The sequence below is a fragment of the Ornithorhynchus anatinus genome, chromosome X1 (genome assembly GCF_004115215.2).
Source record: "Ornithorhynchus anatinus isolate Pmale09 chromosome X1, mOrnAna1.pri.v4, whole genome shotgun sequence".
NCBI classification, from domain to species: Eukaryota; Metazoa; Chordata; class Mammalia; order Monotremata; family Ornithorhynchidae; genus Ornithorhynchus; species Ornithorhynchus anatinus.
The window spans coordinates 85,912,673-85,928,129 of record NC_041749.1 but is presented as its reverse complement, the minus strand read 5'-3'; the positions used below and the strand labels follow the sequence as shown (position 1 = coordinate 85,928,129).

Genomic DNA, 15,457 nt, shown 5'->3' with positions numbered 1-15,457 from the left:
TTATTACTGTCTCCCTTCCAGATAGGGGGCTAGGGCCCCCCAGGGAAGGGGACAGAGGCAGGCAGCCAAGTTGCAGAAAGCAGAAAAATCAAATCAATCAGTAGTGTTGATTGAGCACCTACGGATGGCAGAGCCGTGTACTAAGCACTCGGGAGAGGCCTGTGCTCTGGGCGTTCATTGAGTGTGCTCAGCCTATGGCAAAGAGCCAGACTCTTGGTCCTTTGACCATCCTCCTTCTGGTAGGAATAGCTGGGAGTGGCGAGGACATCACCAGCGGTTTCTTTGCAAATCGAAGGAGGAGGATGCTAACTCTCTCATTCTGCTCATTTTTGCAGGGAAACTTATTTGACTTTTTGAGGCTGACTGGCTGGCGAGGATCCCGGGTGCTGTATTTTGGGGACCATCTGTACAGTGACTTGGCGGTGAGTACAGGAGGGCTGTCATGGGCCCTGGCCCTGGTCCGGTCCCTTGATCACATGGGGCAGATCCTCATTCATTCTATTCCTCAGTCTAGTTGAGCATTCCTCGTAAGCAGAGCTAGGTACTAAGAGCAGTTAGAGGAGCAAACAAGACCCAGTCTTTGCTCTCGTAGAACCTAACAGGGGAGTGAGGGCAAACACAAAAGCACAGTTTATAGGTCAAAACAGATTCCACTTACGAGGAGGAGAAAACATAAAAGAGACAGATGTGCATGCTAGAAAATCATAAGTGATTTATGGGGGATTTTCTGGGGTGACAGGAATGCTGCGAGTTGGGTAGTGGGTGTGGAGGAGCAGTCTGGAAAGCCTTGGGAGGAAGTTGGTCTCAAGTGGAGCATTTAAGGAGGGGAAGTATGTGAAGGGTGGGTGAAAGAGAATAATTTGGGGGTGGGCATTCCAACCAGGGAAGGGATAGCATGAGGAAGAGTCTCCAGGAGTCCAAAGAACTGTGGGCTTAGAGAAGCAGGTGGATTGGCTTGCAGGAGGATGTATGAGCCAGAGGGGTCAGGAGGGCTGATGACAGATTGATTGGAAGAGGTGGGGTGGAGGTGGGTGGAAAGAAATTTGGATTTGTCTTGAGCAGTCACTGAGAGCCACTGTAGGCCTGTGAGCAGGGAAGTGATTTCCCGGAGAGCCAGAGTCATGTCATCCACTTTTAGGGCCTGTTCTCAAGCACTACCAACTCCGTTGGATTGTCCTTCCCCAAGCGCTTAGGTCAGTGCTCTGCATACAGTAAGCATTCAATAAATACCATTGATCGATTGATTGACTTGGTACAGTCACCCCCAGTAAATCCTGTTGATTGTGATGATGAAGGAAAGTGACAAGATAGTGTCTGGGAGATCACAGAGAGGCTTTAACGGTAATGCAAGTGGGGACCCCATTAGGGGCTGGGCCAGGACCAGAGAGGAAAGGGAGAAACCGAGGAAGAGTCAACAGGATTTGGTGAGAGATTGGATGTGGGAGAGTAAAAGAGAAGGAAGGATGAGACCAAGAGAGTTCCATGGTTGAGTCTGAGGGGCAGCGGGGAAGTTGGTGATGCCCACAGTGCTGAGGAAGCTAGGAGGACATGAGGATTGAGGAGAGGGGATGAGCTCAGTTTTCGACATGTTGGCTTTCAGGCTTTCAACATGGTGGTGGTAAAGGGGCAAGAGGATATGTGGGGCTAAAAAACAGTGAGAGATAAAGGCTGGAGCTAAAGAGCTGGGAATCACTGGTGGATACCAAAACCAGGCCAGAGGTGCTAATCAGATCCTCCCACCCAGCCACGCTGGGCTTGCCCCTCCCCCAAGAAGCTTCCATCACCCTTGGGGTCTGTCTGTGAGACCCCTGGCTGGATGCCACAGGGTGCCTAGGGTCAACAGAGATAGGATCAGGTTGGTGACCCCAGCCCACTGCCCGCTCTGGCCAGCGGTGGCCCTGGGGGCCAGTGAGGCCCGGAGGCAGTGGGTGATTACCTAGGGGCCAGGCTCACTACTCACTGTACCTGCCGCTGGTCTGCCGCGGGGGCAGCTCTGGCAGAGGGCCCGGTGAGACGCCCTGTGTTTCCCTCGGGCCAGGATCTGATGTTGCGACACGGCTGGAGGACGGGAGCCATCGTGCCTGAGCTGGAGACGGAGATCCGCATCATCAACACGGAGCAGTACATGCACTCGTTGACCTGGCAGCAGGCCCTCACCGGCCTCCTGGAGAGAATGCAGGTGGGCAGCGGGCTGGATTCACTAAGGGCACAGAAAAAACGTTGTTCAAGCACCTCTGATTCCCATTCCATCCTCATCCGGCTGTTTCTCTTCCAGACGCACCAAGATGAAGAGTCACAACAGGTGCTGATGGCCTGGATGAGAGAGCGCCAGGAGATGAGGTGGGAGTCCCCCTTTTCCTGGCCGAGACACCGGGTTGTCAGCTAGGCCTGGGGTCCTGGCTGGGAGAGGAACTGGGGAAATGGGTCAAGGAAATTGAAACAGGCTGAGAAAGGACTCCAGACTCATCAGAGCAGAGACGCTGGAGGAAAGGCACTCACGAGGCAGAGAAGGGGTAAATGTTTTAAGTCTCGAGTTAAGAGATTCTCTCTAGAGGCCTGGTTGCCTCTGTTAGGCAACTGGACCGCCCTGAGAACCACCCTCCCTCCTCTCATGGCAGCCTGGGCCTCTACCCACATCCTCTCTCCTGCCAGGTCTCTCACCAAGGACCTCTTCAACCCCCAGTTTGGGAGCATCTTCCGCACCTTCCACAACCCCACTTACTTCTCGCGACGGCTGGTCCGCTTCTCTGACCTGTACATGGCGTCCATCAGCTGCCTGCTCAACTACAACGTCAACTTCACCTTCTACCCCCGGCGCACGCCACTGCAGCACGAAGCACCCCTCTGGATGGACCAACTCTGTACGGGATGCATGAAGACGCCCTTCCTGGAGGAGATGATGCACATCCGCTGAGGAGCCAGGCGGGTCCTTTGCCCTGCTTCTCCGGCGTCCTCGTCCCACGCGCTCGTATGCTAGAATAGCCTAGATCTGTCCCATGGGCACCAGCCCTGCAGGGGGAATAGTAGGCCTAGGGGGTTGTGGGTACTTTTTTCCCCCCGCTTCTTGGCTTTCCAGCACTCAGCAGGGGCCTGCCCTGGGTCGAAGCTGAAGCTTCCGCTGAAACCTGAATGAGTAGAGAGGCTCGGCATGTTTTCCCAGCTGTACGCTCTCCCAGGGGCACTTAGGCCCAAACGGAAAAAGCTTGGTCACTCTTTTCTTGCCCGTTGTTCGTTGGAGTCACGAGGCTGGAGAGGGGGCCTAGCTCTTCCCGCAGTGATTCCCCAGAGGCTCTGGCCTCTCCTTGGCAGTTGCTGGTTTCCTGTTTTAGGAGACCTCAGGCCGGCTCTCCCCAGGGCCCTCAAAACAGGACAGCGACTTTTGTGACCTTCAGGATATTCAAATTCCATGCTCATTAGAGCTTCCCTCCTGAAGGGTTGGAAAAGCAGGACAACTGCCATCAGTTTGAAGTTGTGAAACCATCAGTCATTTTTGTAGGCAAGGGACCTGCCCCTACCCCTGTCTCCTGGAGGTTTCCCTTAGAACTTTCAGGATCCTGGGATGGAACCACTGTCCCTCTAGTGAATCTACTTCCATTGAGGGAATGAGGGGACTTCACCCTGGGATGCAGGAGTCACAGCAGGAACAGGGACTCAGCAAGGAACTTAAGTTTTCTGAACCATTTGGGGCTGGTTGGTAGAGAGAATCCTGGGCTTTCTCCCCCACATCAGTCAAGCCCCTGGACAACCAGGCCCCTGAGCAATGTCCCAGGCAGCCAGTATGGTCTAACTTTGTTAGAGGGTAGTGGCTTCGTAATGGATGTGTCTCATGGCAGTGGGACATCCCGATTCTATCTCTCTCCGGGGGGGCTGGTGGGGAAAAGCAAGAGTCAGCAGTCAAGAGTTCAAACTTTCATCCCCTCAACCCCCAAAGAGATGGCATAATGCAGGGGCTTGGCAAGGCATAAATGAAGATGAGCTCTTCCTCCACTAGAGGATCTTGAAACAGAAGCAAGCCCCAACCTCCTGTGGGGGTCAGGGTAGAGGGAGGGAGGAAGGGGAAGTTTTTCTGAACAGTTTGGAAAGTGGCTGCAGTCGGGGTATCGGATTGTGAAGGGGGTAGTGGGCAGAAATGTCACTTCTACCACCAGGTCCAGCCTTAGAGGATGAGCTGCAGCCAGAGTGGGGGAAATTTTGCCAGGGGAAACTTGGGGGCTGGAAAGTTTCAAAGATGAGCCAGCTCTTGCAGGCACAGCCCACAGCCAGAGAAGAGGGAGAGAAGGGACAGGTGAATCATTTTATTGTTTGAAGAGATTTTTCAAAATTCACACGTTCTGAAGTAGCTCCAGCTTGAAGAAAAGTGCAGTGGTCCACAGTAGCCCAATGTTTGAGAAAGTGGAGATTCAAGTGCCACTCGTCAACCAGCCCAGTGTGTTTTCAAAGTGTTGAGCAGCAGGAGCTTTGTGGGAAGAGGTTTAAGGCTGCCCGGTGGTGAGGTGAGTGGAGAAAGGGTTTACAAGCATTAGACCTGTGTAAGCAGCAGTGATTTGAAACTGGTGGTCACTGGTCTATCTGTGGTCCATTTCTCAGGCTACTGCCAAAGCCGGAGCTGAAACGCTGTCCTGGGGAAGGCTCGTGGGTCTGGCCTCTGTGGTTTGGCCCTTAAGGTTGCTTTGCTTTGAACAGAATCTAAGAATCCTGTCGCTTGTCTGGGGATGGGACCCAGGCACAAGAGTTGATTCAGATTCACAGTTGAGCTGATTGAACGCAGTGTTCCAGTGTAGGGGTCCTCACAGAATGTGCTAGTCAATGGACCGTGGGCAAACCATTCCTCCCCAAGCCCTCTTTGTTCCCCTACCTTCCCATCCCGATGTAATTAAGGGAAGAGGAAGGGATTGGATGAAAAAAACACAAAGATGAACTTGTACCTTTAAGGCGTGGGGGCTTTGCTCTTCAGTGAGGCCAGAGCAAACATGGCAGAGCCTGGGGGCCTGGTCTCCCCTCTCCCTAGGGCACTTAACCAGAACCACTGAAGTTGGCAGAATTCTGGCTGACTTGAATCTTGTAAAGAGCCTGACAGTTAACTAGAGTCAAAAACATCCACTTTGGGGACTGGATTATCCAGGTAGGCTGCTGAAAGGGAGGGGATGAGTAGGATAATTGGCAGTTTTCCACTTCAGTGGTAATAGTGTGGACCCCAATATGCTGCTGAGTGGAATCCTGCCCTCTCAGCATCATTACGCTCTTGTCTGAGGCCAGCAGTATCTCAAGGAGAATTCAGCTAGTTAGCATTCATTGGAGCACTAAAAGTGAGAAGCAGCGTGGCCTAGGGGATAGAGCACAAGCCTGGCAGTCAGGAGGACCTGGGTTCCAATCCCAGCTCTGCCACTTGTCTGCTGGGTGACCTTGGGCAAGTCACACCTTCTTGGGGCCTCAGTTTCCTCATCTACAATAGGGGGATTAAGGCTGTAAGACCCATGAGAGGGATGGACTGATTGCAACCTCATGAGCTAGGATCTACCACAGCACTTAGTAGAGTGCCTGCCACATAGTAAGTGATTAACAAATACCATTTTTTTAAAAAGTGTCAAACTTGCCAGTGGGCCAGGAAGCTCAGAGGTTGGAGGGAGGGTTTTTCATTTTCTAATATTTTGGTTAAAAACTGGGGTGCTGTAGATCCTGCCACTAGGAACCCAAAAAGAGGACTTAGCCACCTTGCCAGAGGTGCTGTGGAGAGCAAGTCTATATCTATTAAGCCTTAGACACAATGTGCATTTTCTTTCTATGACAGAAGTAAACTTACCCGATTGATACTTTAATAGGGCTAGCAGCCCATTTCCCCCATTGCCTTCCCCCCCTCCCCATCCCACCCACAACCCCACATCCAGGCTCCAAAGCACAAGAGTCACATACCCCTACCGTGAGGAGAGAAGGGACAGAACGGGGAGGAAGAAAACTCTTAAGAGGAGGCTTGGTGGTAGAAATAGTGACTTTTAATGAAAGTCTGAAAAGAACGAATTGAGCAAAGTGTACTAATTAATGGAGCAGCGGGTCAAGAGCTCTCTGTACCCATATCTGGTCCTGTTCCCTGGAGGCAATGGGAACTCTCTGACGATATGGAGTTGAAAATTATAAAAGGGCAAACTCAACTAACTCCTCAACTCCCCCTTCAGTTCTGGCTCTAGCCCCATTGTGTTCCCAATTTAGCTGCTGTGTACAGACAGGTGTGCTGTCTCACACACACACACACACACACACACACACACACACACACCCCACCCTTTTTCAGAAAAGCTGCTATCCTTCTAGAAAGCCAGGGGCCCAACCAGCCAACATCCGGCACCCTCTGGGCTTCTGTCAATCGGTAGGCATGCCCAGGGCAGGGTTAGCCTCTGGGCCCAGCTTTGTTTCATGCCATTGGGTCTGTCCTTATCTTGAGAATATGTGTGGCTTGGGGAATTCATTTACAATAGAGAAATAAAGGTCTGTCTTCTGCATGTGCCAGTTTTCTTTCTTGCTAGAGCCATCCCCCATCCAGAGTGAGGCTGGGTGGAGCAGAGCCCCGTCAGTGGCAGCCTGAGCCAGCCAGCTGGCCTCCCAACCAGGGGAGCCAGTTGCGGGGGACTCAGTCTGTGGCTCTTCTGAGGGGGGAAATACTGGATCTCCTTTCAGGCACATCCTGTGTCGAAGCATAGGGACCCTAGCCCTGCCCTGCCCCTTCTGGAAAATGGCTTCATGGGGGAATGTTGGCTTTTCTCTTAAAGTATGTGAGAAGCAGTCAGAAAGGGGCAGCTGGGGCAGGGGGGGATGAATAGCATCAATTCAGAACCCTACTGCACCAGCACACTTCATGGCCGGGGCCTGGTTCTCCTACCAAGCAGGGGAGACGGTTCTCTGTAGAGACCCAACTCCAGCACCTGATCTTGGAGGCGTTTATGCCAAGGGAAATAGAGTGGAGTATTAGAGAGGAAAACATGCAAGAGCAACAGGGGGTGTGGGTAGGGAAGGGGGAGTGTATATGTGCTTAGTTCCCAATCCCAGTGGAGAGAGTTCTAAACTGTTGCAAGGAAATCCACCATTTGGTCCTCCAGAGTACTTACTTTTGATTAGTGATAAGGCTGAGGGAATTGGAGGCCCTCCCTGTCTTGGGGATTGGTGGGGCGGGGGAGAGGAAGCGGGAAGGTAGTGTAAATGAGGTATGTGACAGTTTCAAAATCCTTCAGGCCCTGCCAAACCCCATGTTGGACTGATGTAGGGTTCTTCCTCCCAGGTGTCAGCTTCCACATGGGTCATTCATCCCCAAGGATTCTGTGGGAGTCGGAGAAATCCTCCTCTGGGAATGAGTCCTGGAGAATAAAAAAAAAATACTTTCATGTTCCATTTCAGCCCCAACTCTCTGAAACTTAAGCAGGCTTGCAGTAGTCATGGGTTGAGTTTGCTGGGGGCAGTTTTGACAGGTGGCCACCTAGTAGCAAAGGCTATTGAAGGTGTTAAGTTCACTTTCTGCCTAACATGGCCTGGGGATCTCAGGGGCAATGCAAGGGTGGGGTGAGATGGGGGATTTTTCAGGTAGCTAGCCAAATTGCTTTCTGTGGTTAAAATAAAGCATCAGTATCAGTTCCACCCAGCTCCTGACAACCTTGACATTTGTAACCTCACTGTATGGCCAAGGGCAAAGGGCACAGGTCTGGGAATCAGGGGATCTGTGCTCTAATCCCGGCCCTGCCACTTGCCTGCTAAGTGACCTCAGTCAAGTTACTTAACTTCTGTGCCTCAGATTCCTTAACTGCAAAATGGAGGTTCAATATCTAAGCTCCCTTTCTCTTCATCTGTGAACCCTACAGGGGACTTGTGTCTACCTCAGTGCTTAGTACAGTGCTTGGCACATAGTAAGCACTTAGCATCATTATTATGATTGTGTAGCAGGGCAAACTGAGGCTAAAGGCCATATGGGCTTAAGCTCACCTGGAGAGGTATGAGCTCCTTGAGGGTGGGGATTCTGTCTATTAACTCTGTTGTACTCTTCCAAGCACTTAATATAGCACTCTGTACATAATAAGTGCTCGATCAAAAAAATACCATTGATTGATTGAAAGTTGGAATAGGATGCTTAGCCCAAGGCTCCCAGATTTTGGCTTTGTTTCCCCACTCCAGGAATCCTAAATAATAATGATGGTCTTTGTTAAGCACTTACTATGTGCCAAGCACTCTTCTAACCGCTGGGGGAGATACAAGGTAATCAGGTTGTCCCACGTGAGGCTCACAGTCTTGATCCCTATTTTACAGACGAGGTAACTGAGGCACAGAGAAGTTAAGTGACTTGCCCAAAGTCACACAGCTCATAAGTGGCAGAGCCGGGATTAGAACCCACATCCTCTGACTCTTAAGCCCATGCTCTTTAAGCCAGCCACATAATGCATCTCCCACCCTCATTCTTGTAAAGAAGATAATAATACTAATAATAATGATAATAGTATTTGTTAAGCAGTGGGGTGGGTACATGTTTAGCAGGTTGGACACAGTCCCTGTCCTATATGGGGTTCACAGTCTAAGTAGGATGGAGAACAGGTTTTAAAATCCCCATTTTGCTGTTGAGAATAATAATAATAATGGTACTTGTTAAGTGCTTACTGCATGTCAAGCACTGTTCTAAGAGCTGGATTAGATACAAGTTAATTAGGTTGGACACAGTCCCTGTCCCACATTGGGCTCACACTCTTAATCCCCCTTTTTTTTTTTCCACAGATGAGGTAAGTGAGGCACAGAGAAGTTGTGACTTGTTCAAGGTCACACAGCAGACAAGCAGTAGAGTCAGAATTAGAACCCATGACCTTCTGACTCCCAGTCTTATGCTCTATCCACTATACCATGACACAGAGAAGTGAAATGACTTGCCTAAAATCACACAGCAGACAGAGTTGGGATTAGAACCCAGGTCCTCCGACTCCCAGGTCCTGACTTTCCACTAAGCTATGCTGCTTCTCAAAGAGGAGTGGAAACTCAGTCTTGCAAGACTAACTGTGGCAAACTGATGGATCCAACCACCCAGTGAGGTCCCAGGGCTCTGCAGGAGCTATTACATTAGCTTTAATCCTTTCCTACTTAGCCCCTATTTATTCATTAGCTGTGGGAGTTGCAGCTGGAAGGGCAATCATCTTTAAAGGTCACACCGAGATTGAGATAGATGCGATACTTTAGCAGCAGCAAAGAGGCACCGCTCACATCAAAGGGTTCATAGAAGGTGTTGTGTCCTCCGAAGATGGGGTTAGGGATGGTGATCAGAGGGGGGTTACTTCCCTCCTGCCATGGGGAGAAGTCATCGTCCGCTTCTTCTTCAGCCTGCGAGCATACAGAAGGGCACACACAGCTCGATTCTGCTCCCTCTCCAAGGTCCCTGACCCGCTGAATCCCCAGCCTGGGGCTTAGGAGGGAGAATGAAACCAATACACTCTTCCAGATGCCTGGGAACAGCTCAGATCTTGGGGTAGGAGAGAGGCGGGGCAGGGGGCTCTCAAAAAGGACAGCCAAGGCCAAAGGGGTCTGATAGTTCAGGGAGGTGGGTGGATAGTGCAGAAAGGAAAAGCACGGGTCAACTGGAGCCATTTCCCCTGGTAGGTTTGGCCCTCACAAGCTCTTGGTTTTGCAGCTCAGTGATGTTTGGCCACGAGGCGTTTACCCAGGGGAACGGGATTGGTGATGGAACTACCCTTGGCCTCAATCCCACCTACCTTGAAATAGTGAAACTGGAACCCTTGCTTCTTTATCTTGAAGTGGAAATAGGCTGCTCCGCCCGCCAGAATGAGCACCAGTGCCACCATCATTCCAGCCGTCACCCCAACGGCCACAGGCTGGGAGGATGTCACAGCAGCAGCAGCCGTCACCTACCGTGCAGAGAAGGTGTTTGACCCACTCATTCAAGCAGATTTATTGAACGCTTAGTGTGTGCAGAGGACTGAACTAAGCGCTTGGGAGAGTACGATATAACAATAACCACACACATTCCTTGCCCACAACGAGCTTATAGTCTAGAGACCCCTCTCACACCTTCCACTTTGGGGTAGAGGGGCTACGCTTAGCAAAAAGCTGGGCCTAAAGTGAAAAACACCTGGAGGCCAGGAGCAGCGTTTTCTCCGTTTTTTAGACAGAGGCAAGCACGGGCATTAATCGGCTTCAACGGTGGGGCTAGTGAGTGCCCGAAGGTGGGAGGGCCTGGGCACCTGACCTGGCTGATTTCTGGGCTCTGCCAAGTCCCAGCCCCCAGGGCTTCACTCACAGGCTCCAGCGGCAAGGTCATGGGGCTCTCAATGGAATGGATGATCCCGTTGAAGGTGACGATGTCCCACTCCACAACAGAGCTGATGTTTACCACCCTGGCACCCTGGGGAGGCCAGAAAATCAAGGTCAAGGGGAGGGAGAGCCTTGGGCTATTTGGGCCTGAGTAGAGGAATCCCATCTCCCCTATAGTCCCTTTCCAGTGGCACTTACCAGTGGAACGGAACTGTTCCCAGTAGAGCCATCTCCAATGAAGAGGCTGTGCCCTTCAGAGTGGGAAGGGAGAATGGTGCCATGGGTGAGGTTCAGGCTCAGGAAAGTGATGTTACTGGCGTGAAGCTCCAGGTCCTTCCAGCTCAAAGTCTAAGCAAAGCCAAACCCGAATGAGATCCTCCCCGCACCCCGCCAGAAGCTGGGTCCCCTGCCTGGAGGGAGCTCATGCTTTCTCAAGAACAAGCAAAGCTCTACTTTCTACCTGCTAAAGGCTGAGGCACTGTCTTCCCCAACCCCCTTGCTGCCAGGGAGGAATGCACCAAGCCTAGCCCAAGCCAGACTCTCCTTCTGCGAGTAAAAGCAATTCGGGAAAGGAGAGTACATCAGCCTGGTCACCTGGGGTGCAGGAACCTGCCCATTATTATTATTGTAGTTGCTAAGCACTTTACTAAGTACCGAGCACTGTACTAAGCGCTAGGGTAAATACAAGTTTAACAGGTTGGACACAGTCCACATAGGGCTCACGGTCTAAGAGAGAGGGAGAATGGGTATTAAATCCCCATTTTACAAATGAGGGATCTGAGGCTCAGAGATGGTAAGTGACTTGCCCAAGGTCACACAGCAGGCAGGTGGTGGAGCCAGGATTAGAATCCAGGTCCCCTGACTCCTGGGCCCAGGCTCTTTCCACTAGGTCACACTGCTTCCCTACTGGCCCATCCCCCAAGGGATCTCTCCCAAGGAGGCACATCACATGCTGGAGCTGCATAGGCCTGCCTCCTCTCATTTCCTATGGAAATGGACGCTGCCTTTCCCTCCCTCTCACCTACCCAACCGGAAGCCTCTGCTGACCCAGGGGCCCACAGGTGCGGTAGAGGAAAGAGGAATGGAGCAGGCTCCTGGAAGCGGGTGGCCAGTGGGCTATGCCACTTGAGTTGGTTAGGCAGTTGTGATGGGCGGCACTATGCCATCCACACTCTCTTGCCCCATACCCATGTGACTGACAGCTCATACTGCAGGATGGTTGGCTTGCTTCCAGATTCCCTCTTCCCTGCAGGATCTGGGATCCTGAGAAACAGCCTGGGGGTAGAGGTTGTGAGGGGGGACAGGGTGCACAGGGGCAGTGGGGGGGCACTAATGCTCAGCAGTGGGGGCATTGGGGCGGGGCGGGGGGTGATGGCAAGTGGAAGGAGACAGAGGACGGAAGACCTGCTATACCACAGTGGCTTCTCCCGCCTTATATGTTGAGGGAGGTGAGTCTTCAAACAGATAACCAGGGGCCAAAAGTAGGACAGTTGCTAGACAGCAGGATCTTTATTCAGGAAAGATGGGTAGCGATGGATTATGTTTGGGGGCCCAGCCAAGAAGGAGTGAGAGAGACTTATAAAGAGGGCCCTGTGCAGCCTCTGAGGAACCGGAGGGCTCACCATGTTGTCCCCAAAGCCACTGTTCAGGGGCACAAAGAGTGTCTTGTAGGTCAGCTCATCTGACAGGAAGTCAAAAAAGTCCAGGCCCTCCCGGCTCATGTTGGCATAATCCAGCAGCATCTGGGGAAGGAGGGCAGGGAGGAAGAAGGCTCAAAACCATCCTAGAAATAAGGTGGTCAGATTTGGGGGATCTCAGAGTGGAACAGGGAGTAGGGATGGGAGCAGTTTCTCCATAGGCTGGAAAAGCCAGAAAAACCGAAAGAGAGGAGTTGGGGGACTGATAGAGACTGGGAAAGAAACAGAGGGAGGGAGAGACAAAAAGATAAAGGTAAGGGGAGGGCAGAATACAAAGGAGACAAAGAAATAGGACTCGGGGAAGGGGAGCAGGGGGTGTTTCTCACACACACCCACACACACACAGAGCTACCACTGTCCAAACCCTGACCACCAGGAAGTCTGTCACCTACCGGTTCAACCCAGGCATGAAGTCCCCCCATTTAACAACTGAGGAAACTCCTGAAAGCATGACCTTGGTGACACTGATGACACCTGGTGACCTCAACCTAGAGCTCAGAAAATCCAGGGCCGGAAGCGCGCAATGCAGGCCTGCTTTCTCCTCCACGTTTCCCTCTAAGGATCAGACCAGAAGTCAAGAAGTTGCCTGGGAGTCACGGCCCCAGGCACTCACCGAATAGAAGATGGAGTAGTTGGCATTGTCTGCCAGTACATCCAGCAGCTTCCCGTTGCAGAAATTCCCATCGCCCACGAAGCCGTCCCGACAGCGGCACTCTACATCTGTGTGGGAAGAGATGGGACGGACAGGTTAGAGTCTCTAGAATTACCCCAAACCCATTCATAGGCCCTGAAGCCACCCCAACACTTGCCAGGCGAAACAGGGGGGAGAGGACAGTCAGAGGGGAGAAGAAAAGGGTGTCGGGAAGGTGTCGGCTCCTCACCCTGCAGGCGGTAGCAGTAAGCATCCCAGCGCTCCAAGAGATTGGCACGCACCCCATAGTTGACGATGCCCACGTGGTTATTGCCACAGTTGGGACTGGGGTAGCTGGTGGCATAGCCGGCGGAACCATTGACGAGCCAGCCCACCAAGCACAGATGGAATCCCAGCTGCAGTGCCAGAGAGATAGAGCACAAATGAGATAAGGTGGGGCAACCCCCTCACATGCTCTAGACACCCCCAACCCACCATTCCAATTACCCCACTCGCCCCATTCCAGGAGCCAGGTCCTCCTGCCCTCTCTCCCTTTTCACCTTAGTGTGGCACTCACAGGACCAGAAACTCTGGGGCAGGACTGCCTCAGGGTTGTACCTGGCCTGAGTTTCTCCAGGGACCCCACGGGGACAAGTGTGAAAGAGTGGGGACTGGAGATGACCATAATCACTTCAGGGCACTAAATTAATCATGTTGCAACCACACTACAAGAGCAACCCAGACCAAAGTTCGGCCCATCTCAGTCCACCACCTGCCACAGCCTCAATCCTAGTCCCTCACAGACTGGGCAAAAAGTTAGAGAAGCTGTGTGGCCTAGTGGATAGAGCACGGGACTGGGAGTCAGAAGGACCTGGGTTCTAATCCTGGCTCCACCCCCGTCTGCTGTGTGACCTTGGGCAAATCAGTTCGCTTCTCTGGGCCTCAGTTACCTCATCTGTAAAATGGGGGTTAAGACTGTGAGCCCCACGTGGGACAGGGACTGCATCCAACCTGATAACCTTGCATTTACCCGAGTTTTTAGAACAGTGCTTGGCACATAGTAAGCACTTATGAAAGAGCATCATTAACTGAGGCCCACATGGGACCCCCCCCACTGATCCTTGAGCTTCAATCTGGCCCACTCCCAGCCCAACTCAAAGGCCACAGGGATTCACCTTTGGTTCGTTATCCCTGGGTTTTTCAGACCCCCACTCTCCCCCGGCAACACCTGGCCTGGTGAAGAAACAGTGGCCAAACTGCCCAACCACAATCCTGCCCTGTGGTCAGTCACCCACGCCCCAAATCTGGGTGACTCCCATCGCCCCACCTGCCCTGCCCTGATCACTCTAAGCCCCTCCTGCTCACTCATCTGCCTCCCCCCTTCCCAATTCCCAACTCTTCCCACACCAACACATCCAACCATCCATCCTCCCGCCACCCGCGCTGACCTGCTGGGCAGCCGAGAGCTGGGACAGGGAGGCAAGTTGGGCTCCCTGGGCTGCACAACGGCTGGCCGCCTCACTGTAGGTGAGGTTGTATTTCCCTGCAGATGACTGAAGGTGGAACACGCCAGCCGTCTTCTCTGTGGGAAGAGCAGACACGGAGGCAAGTCACTCTCCGTGTGTGTGTAGGGGAGAGAGAGGGGAAGAGCAAGGGAGGAAGAGAAGGAAGGATGTAGGAAGGATGGGGAGGAGGGATGGGGGGGGGGGGCCGGGGATGGTCGGAGAAGCCAAGGTGAGGGAAGGAACTGGGATTTCGCACCCTGGAAGTGCAGGTCACTGCAGATGGCCTCAGAGTGGCAGGGTCCGGGAGTGTCCAGGCAGCGGTCGTTGGGTGGCGTGGCCTCCTCCAGGCACTGCACCCCATTGCCCACGTAGCCTGCTCTGCACTGACAGCGCCGCGTGTTCTGCAGCCCACAGGGCACAGAAAAGTGGCCTAGGCTGGTGATGGGCCCCAGCCTGCTCCCTTCTCTGCCCTCAGTCAGGAAGTGCTCCCCAAGGCCTAGCTCAACACCCCCCGACTGAGAACTGTCCCTAGCTAAGGAACACTTGGCTGCTTTCCCCCTCCCTCCCTCTCCCACACAGGGCCCTGAAGACTTTGGTTCTGCCTGACCCAATCTGGGCTGGAATCTCCAGGAGAGTAGTGGACCCAGCCATGTCCTGGCAGCAGGGGCAGAGCCATCCAACTTTGCTCTCAGATCAAGGGCATAGGTTTGGCAGTCTACCCCTTCCCCGTGAGCATGCCTTCTCATTCACTAAGGACATGGCCCTACCGCAGCCCCTCCGCCAGTGGGTTCTCTGGGGGCAGAGGAGGGAGCCTGGACTGACACTGCCTCCCTCGGACCTCTCTACAGCAAGCTCACGAACCCCGGCTTCCCTGGCTTTCTCTCACTTGGCTAGTTTTCTGCCTGCTCTGCTCTGAGATCAGTGGGAGTGATCTGGCCCGGAGCTGCTCAGGCCGAGGAAAGGAGTTTCCCGGGTGGGAGTGGGGAAGGCCGAGGTGACTCACGGGGCCGGTGCCGATGCAGTCAGCATGCTCACTGCAGTCCCCGTTCCTGCCGTCCGCGCAGCGGTCCCGGGGGCTGCAGACCTTACCATCTCCCTGGTAGTCGGGGAGGCAAGTGCAGTTGACATCCAGGCCCGTCTGGCTGCAAGTGGCGTGAGGGCTACAATGCCCGCCCCGGCATCTATCGACCACTGTGGAGACCGTCCCGGCCCCCACGTCAGCCCCATCTCCGGTCCAAAGAAGGCTGCCGCTGGGCGAGGAGGGGGCGAAAGGTCCGCAGTGCTCCCCGAGGACTTCCGGGATCGGGCAGAGGGAGCCTGGGGCTTGGGGGCCGTGAGGA

General features: G+C 53.3%; 2 protein-coding genes across 3 annotated transcripts in view; one reads left to right on the top strand and one right to left on the bottom strand.

Annotated features, from left to right (window-relative positions):
• NT5DC2 (5'-nucleotidase domain containing 2) overlaps positions 1 to 5,377 on the top strand; it is a gene marked incomplete at its 5' end in the record, with an annotated part of 29,485 nt that extends 24,108 nt beyond the window's left edge. The window contains 4 exons of the mRNA XM_039910268.1: positions 336 to 422; positions 2,039 to 2,179; positions 2,276 to 2,340; positions 2,653 to 5,377. Coding sequence (XP_039766202.1) covers positions 336 to 422; positions 2,039 to 2,179; positions 2,276 to 2,340; positions 2,653 to 2,914 — 555 coding nt within the window. The remainder of the gene's footprint in view (positions 1 to 335; positions 423 to 2,038; positions 2,180 to 2,275; positions 2,341 to 2,652) is intronic.
• Positions 5,378 to 5,968: 591 nt separating this feature from the next.
• STAB1 (stabilin 1) overlaps positions 5,969 to 15,457 on the bottom strand; it is a 62,770-nt gene continuing 53,281 nt past the window's right edge. For both annotated transcript variants that reach the window (XM_029050409.2, XM_029050410.2), the window contains exons 59-69: positions 15,121 to 15,308; positions 14,374 to 14,518; positions 14,061 to 14,194; positions 12,863 to 13,028; positions 12,595 to 12,701; positions 11,907 to 12,026; positions 10,483 to 10,632; positions 10,271 to 10,375; positions 9,726 to 9,878; positions 9,220 to 9,336; positions 5,969 to 7,343 (exon numbers count right to left, since the gene is read on the bottom strand). In XM_029050409.2, the coding sequence (XP_028906242.1) occupies positions 7,287 to 7,343; positions 9,220 to 9,336; positions 9,726 to 9,878; positions 10,271 to 10,375; positions 10,483 to 10,632; positions 11,907 to 12,026; positions 12,595 to 12,701; positions 12,863 to 13,028; positions 14,061 to 14,194; positions 14,374 to 14,518; positions 15,121 to 15,308 (1,442 nt within the window). In that variant the 3' untranslated portion in view covers positions 5,969 to 7,286. The remainder of the gene's footprint in view (positions 7,344 to 9,219; positions 9,337 to 9,725; positions 9,879 to 10,270; positions 10,376 to 10,482; positions 10,633 to 11,906; positions 12,027 to 12,594; positions 12,702 to 12,862; positions 13,029 to 14,060; positions 14,195 to 14,373; positions 14,519 to 15,120; positions 15,309 to 15,457) is intronic.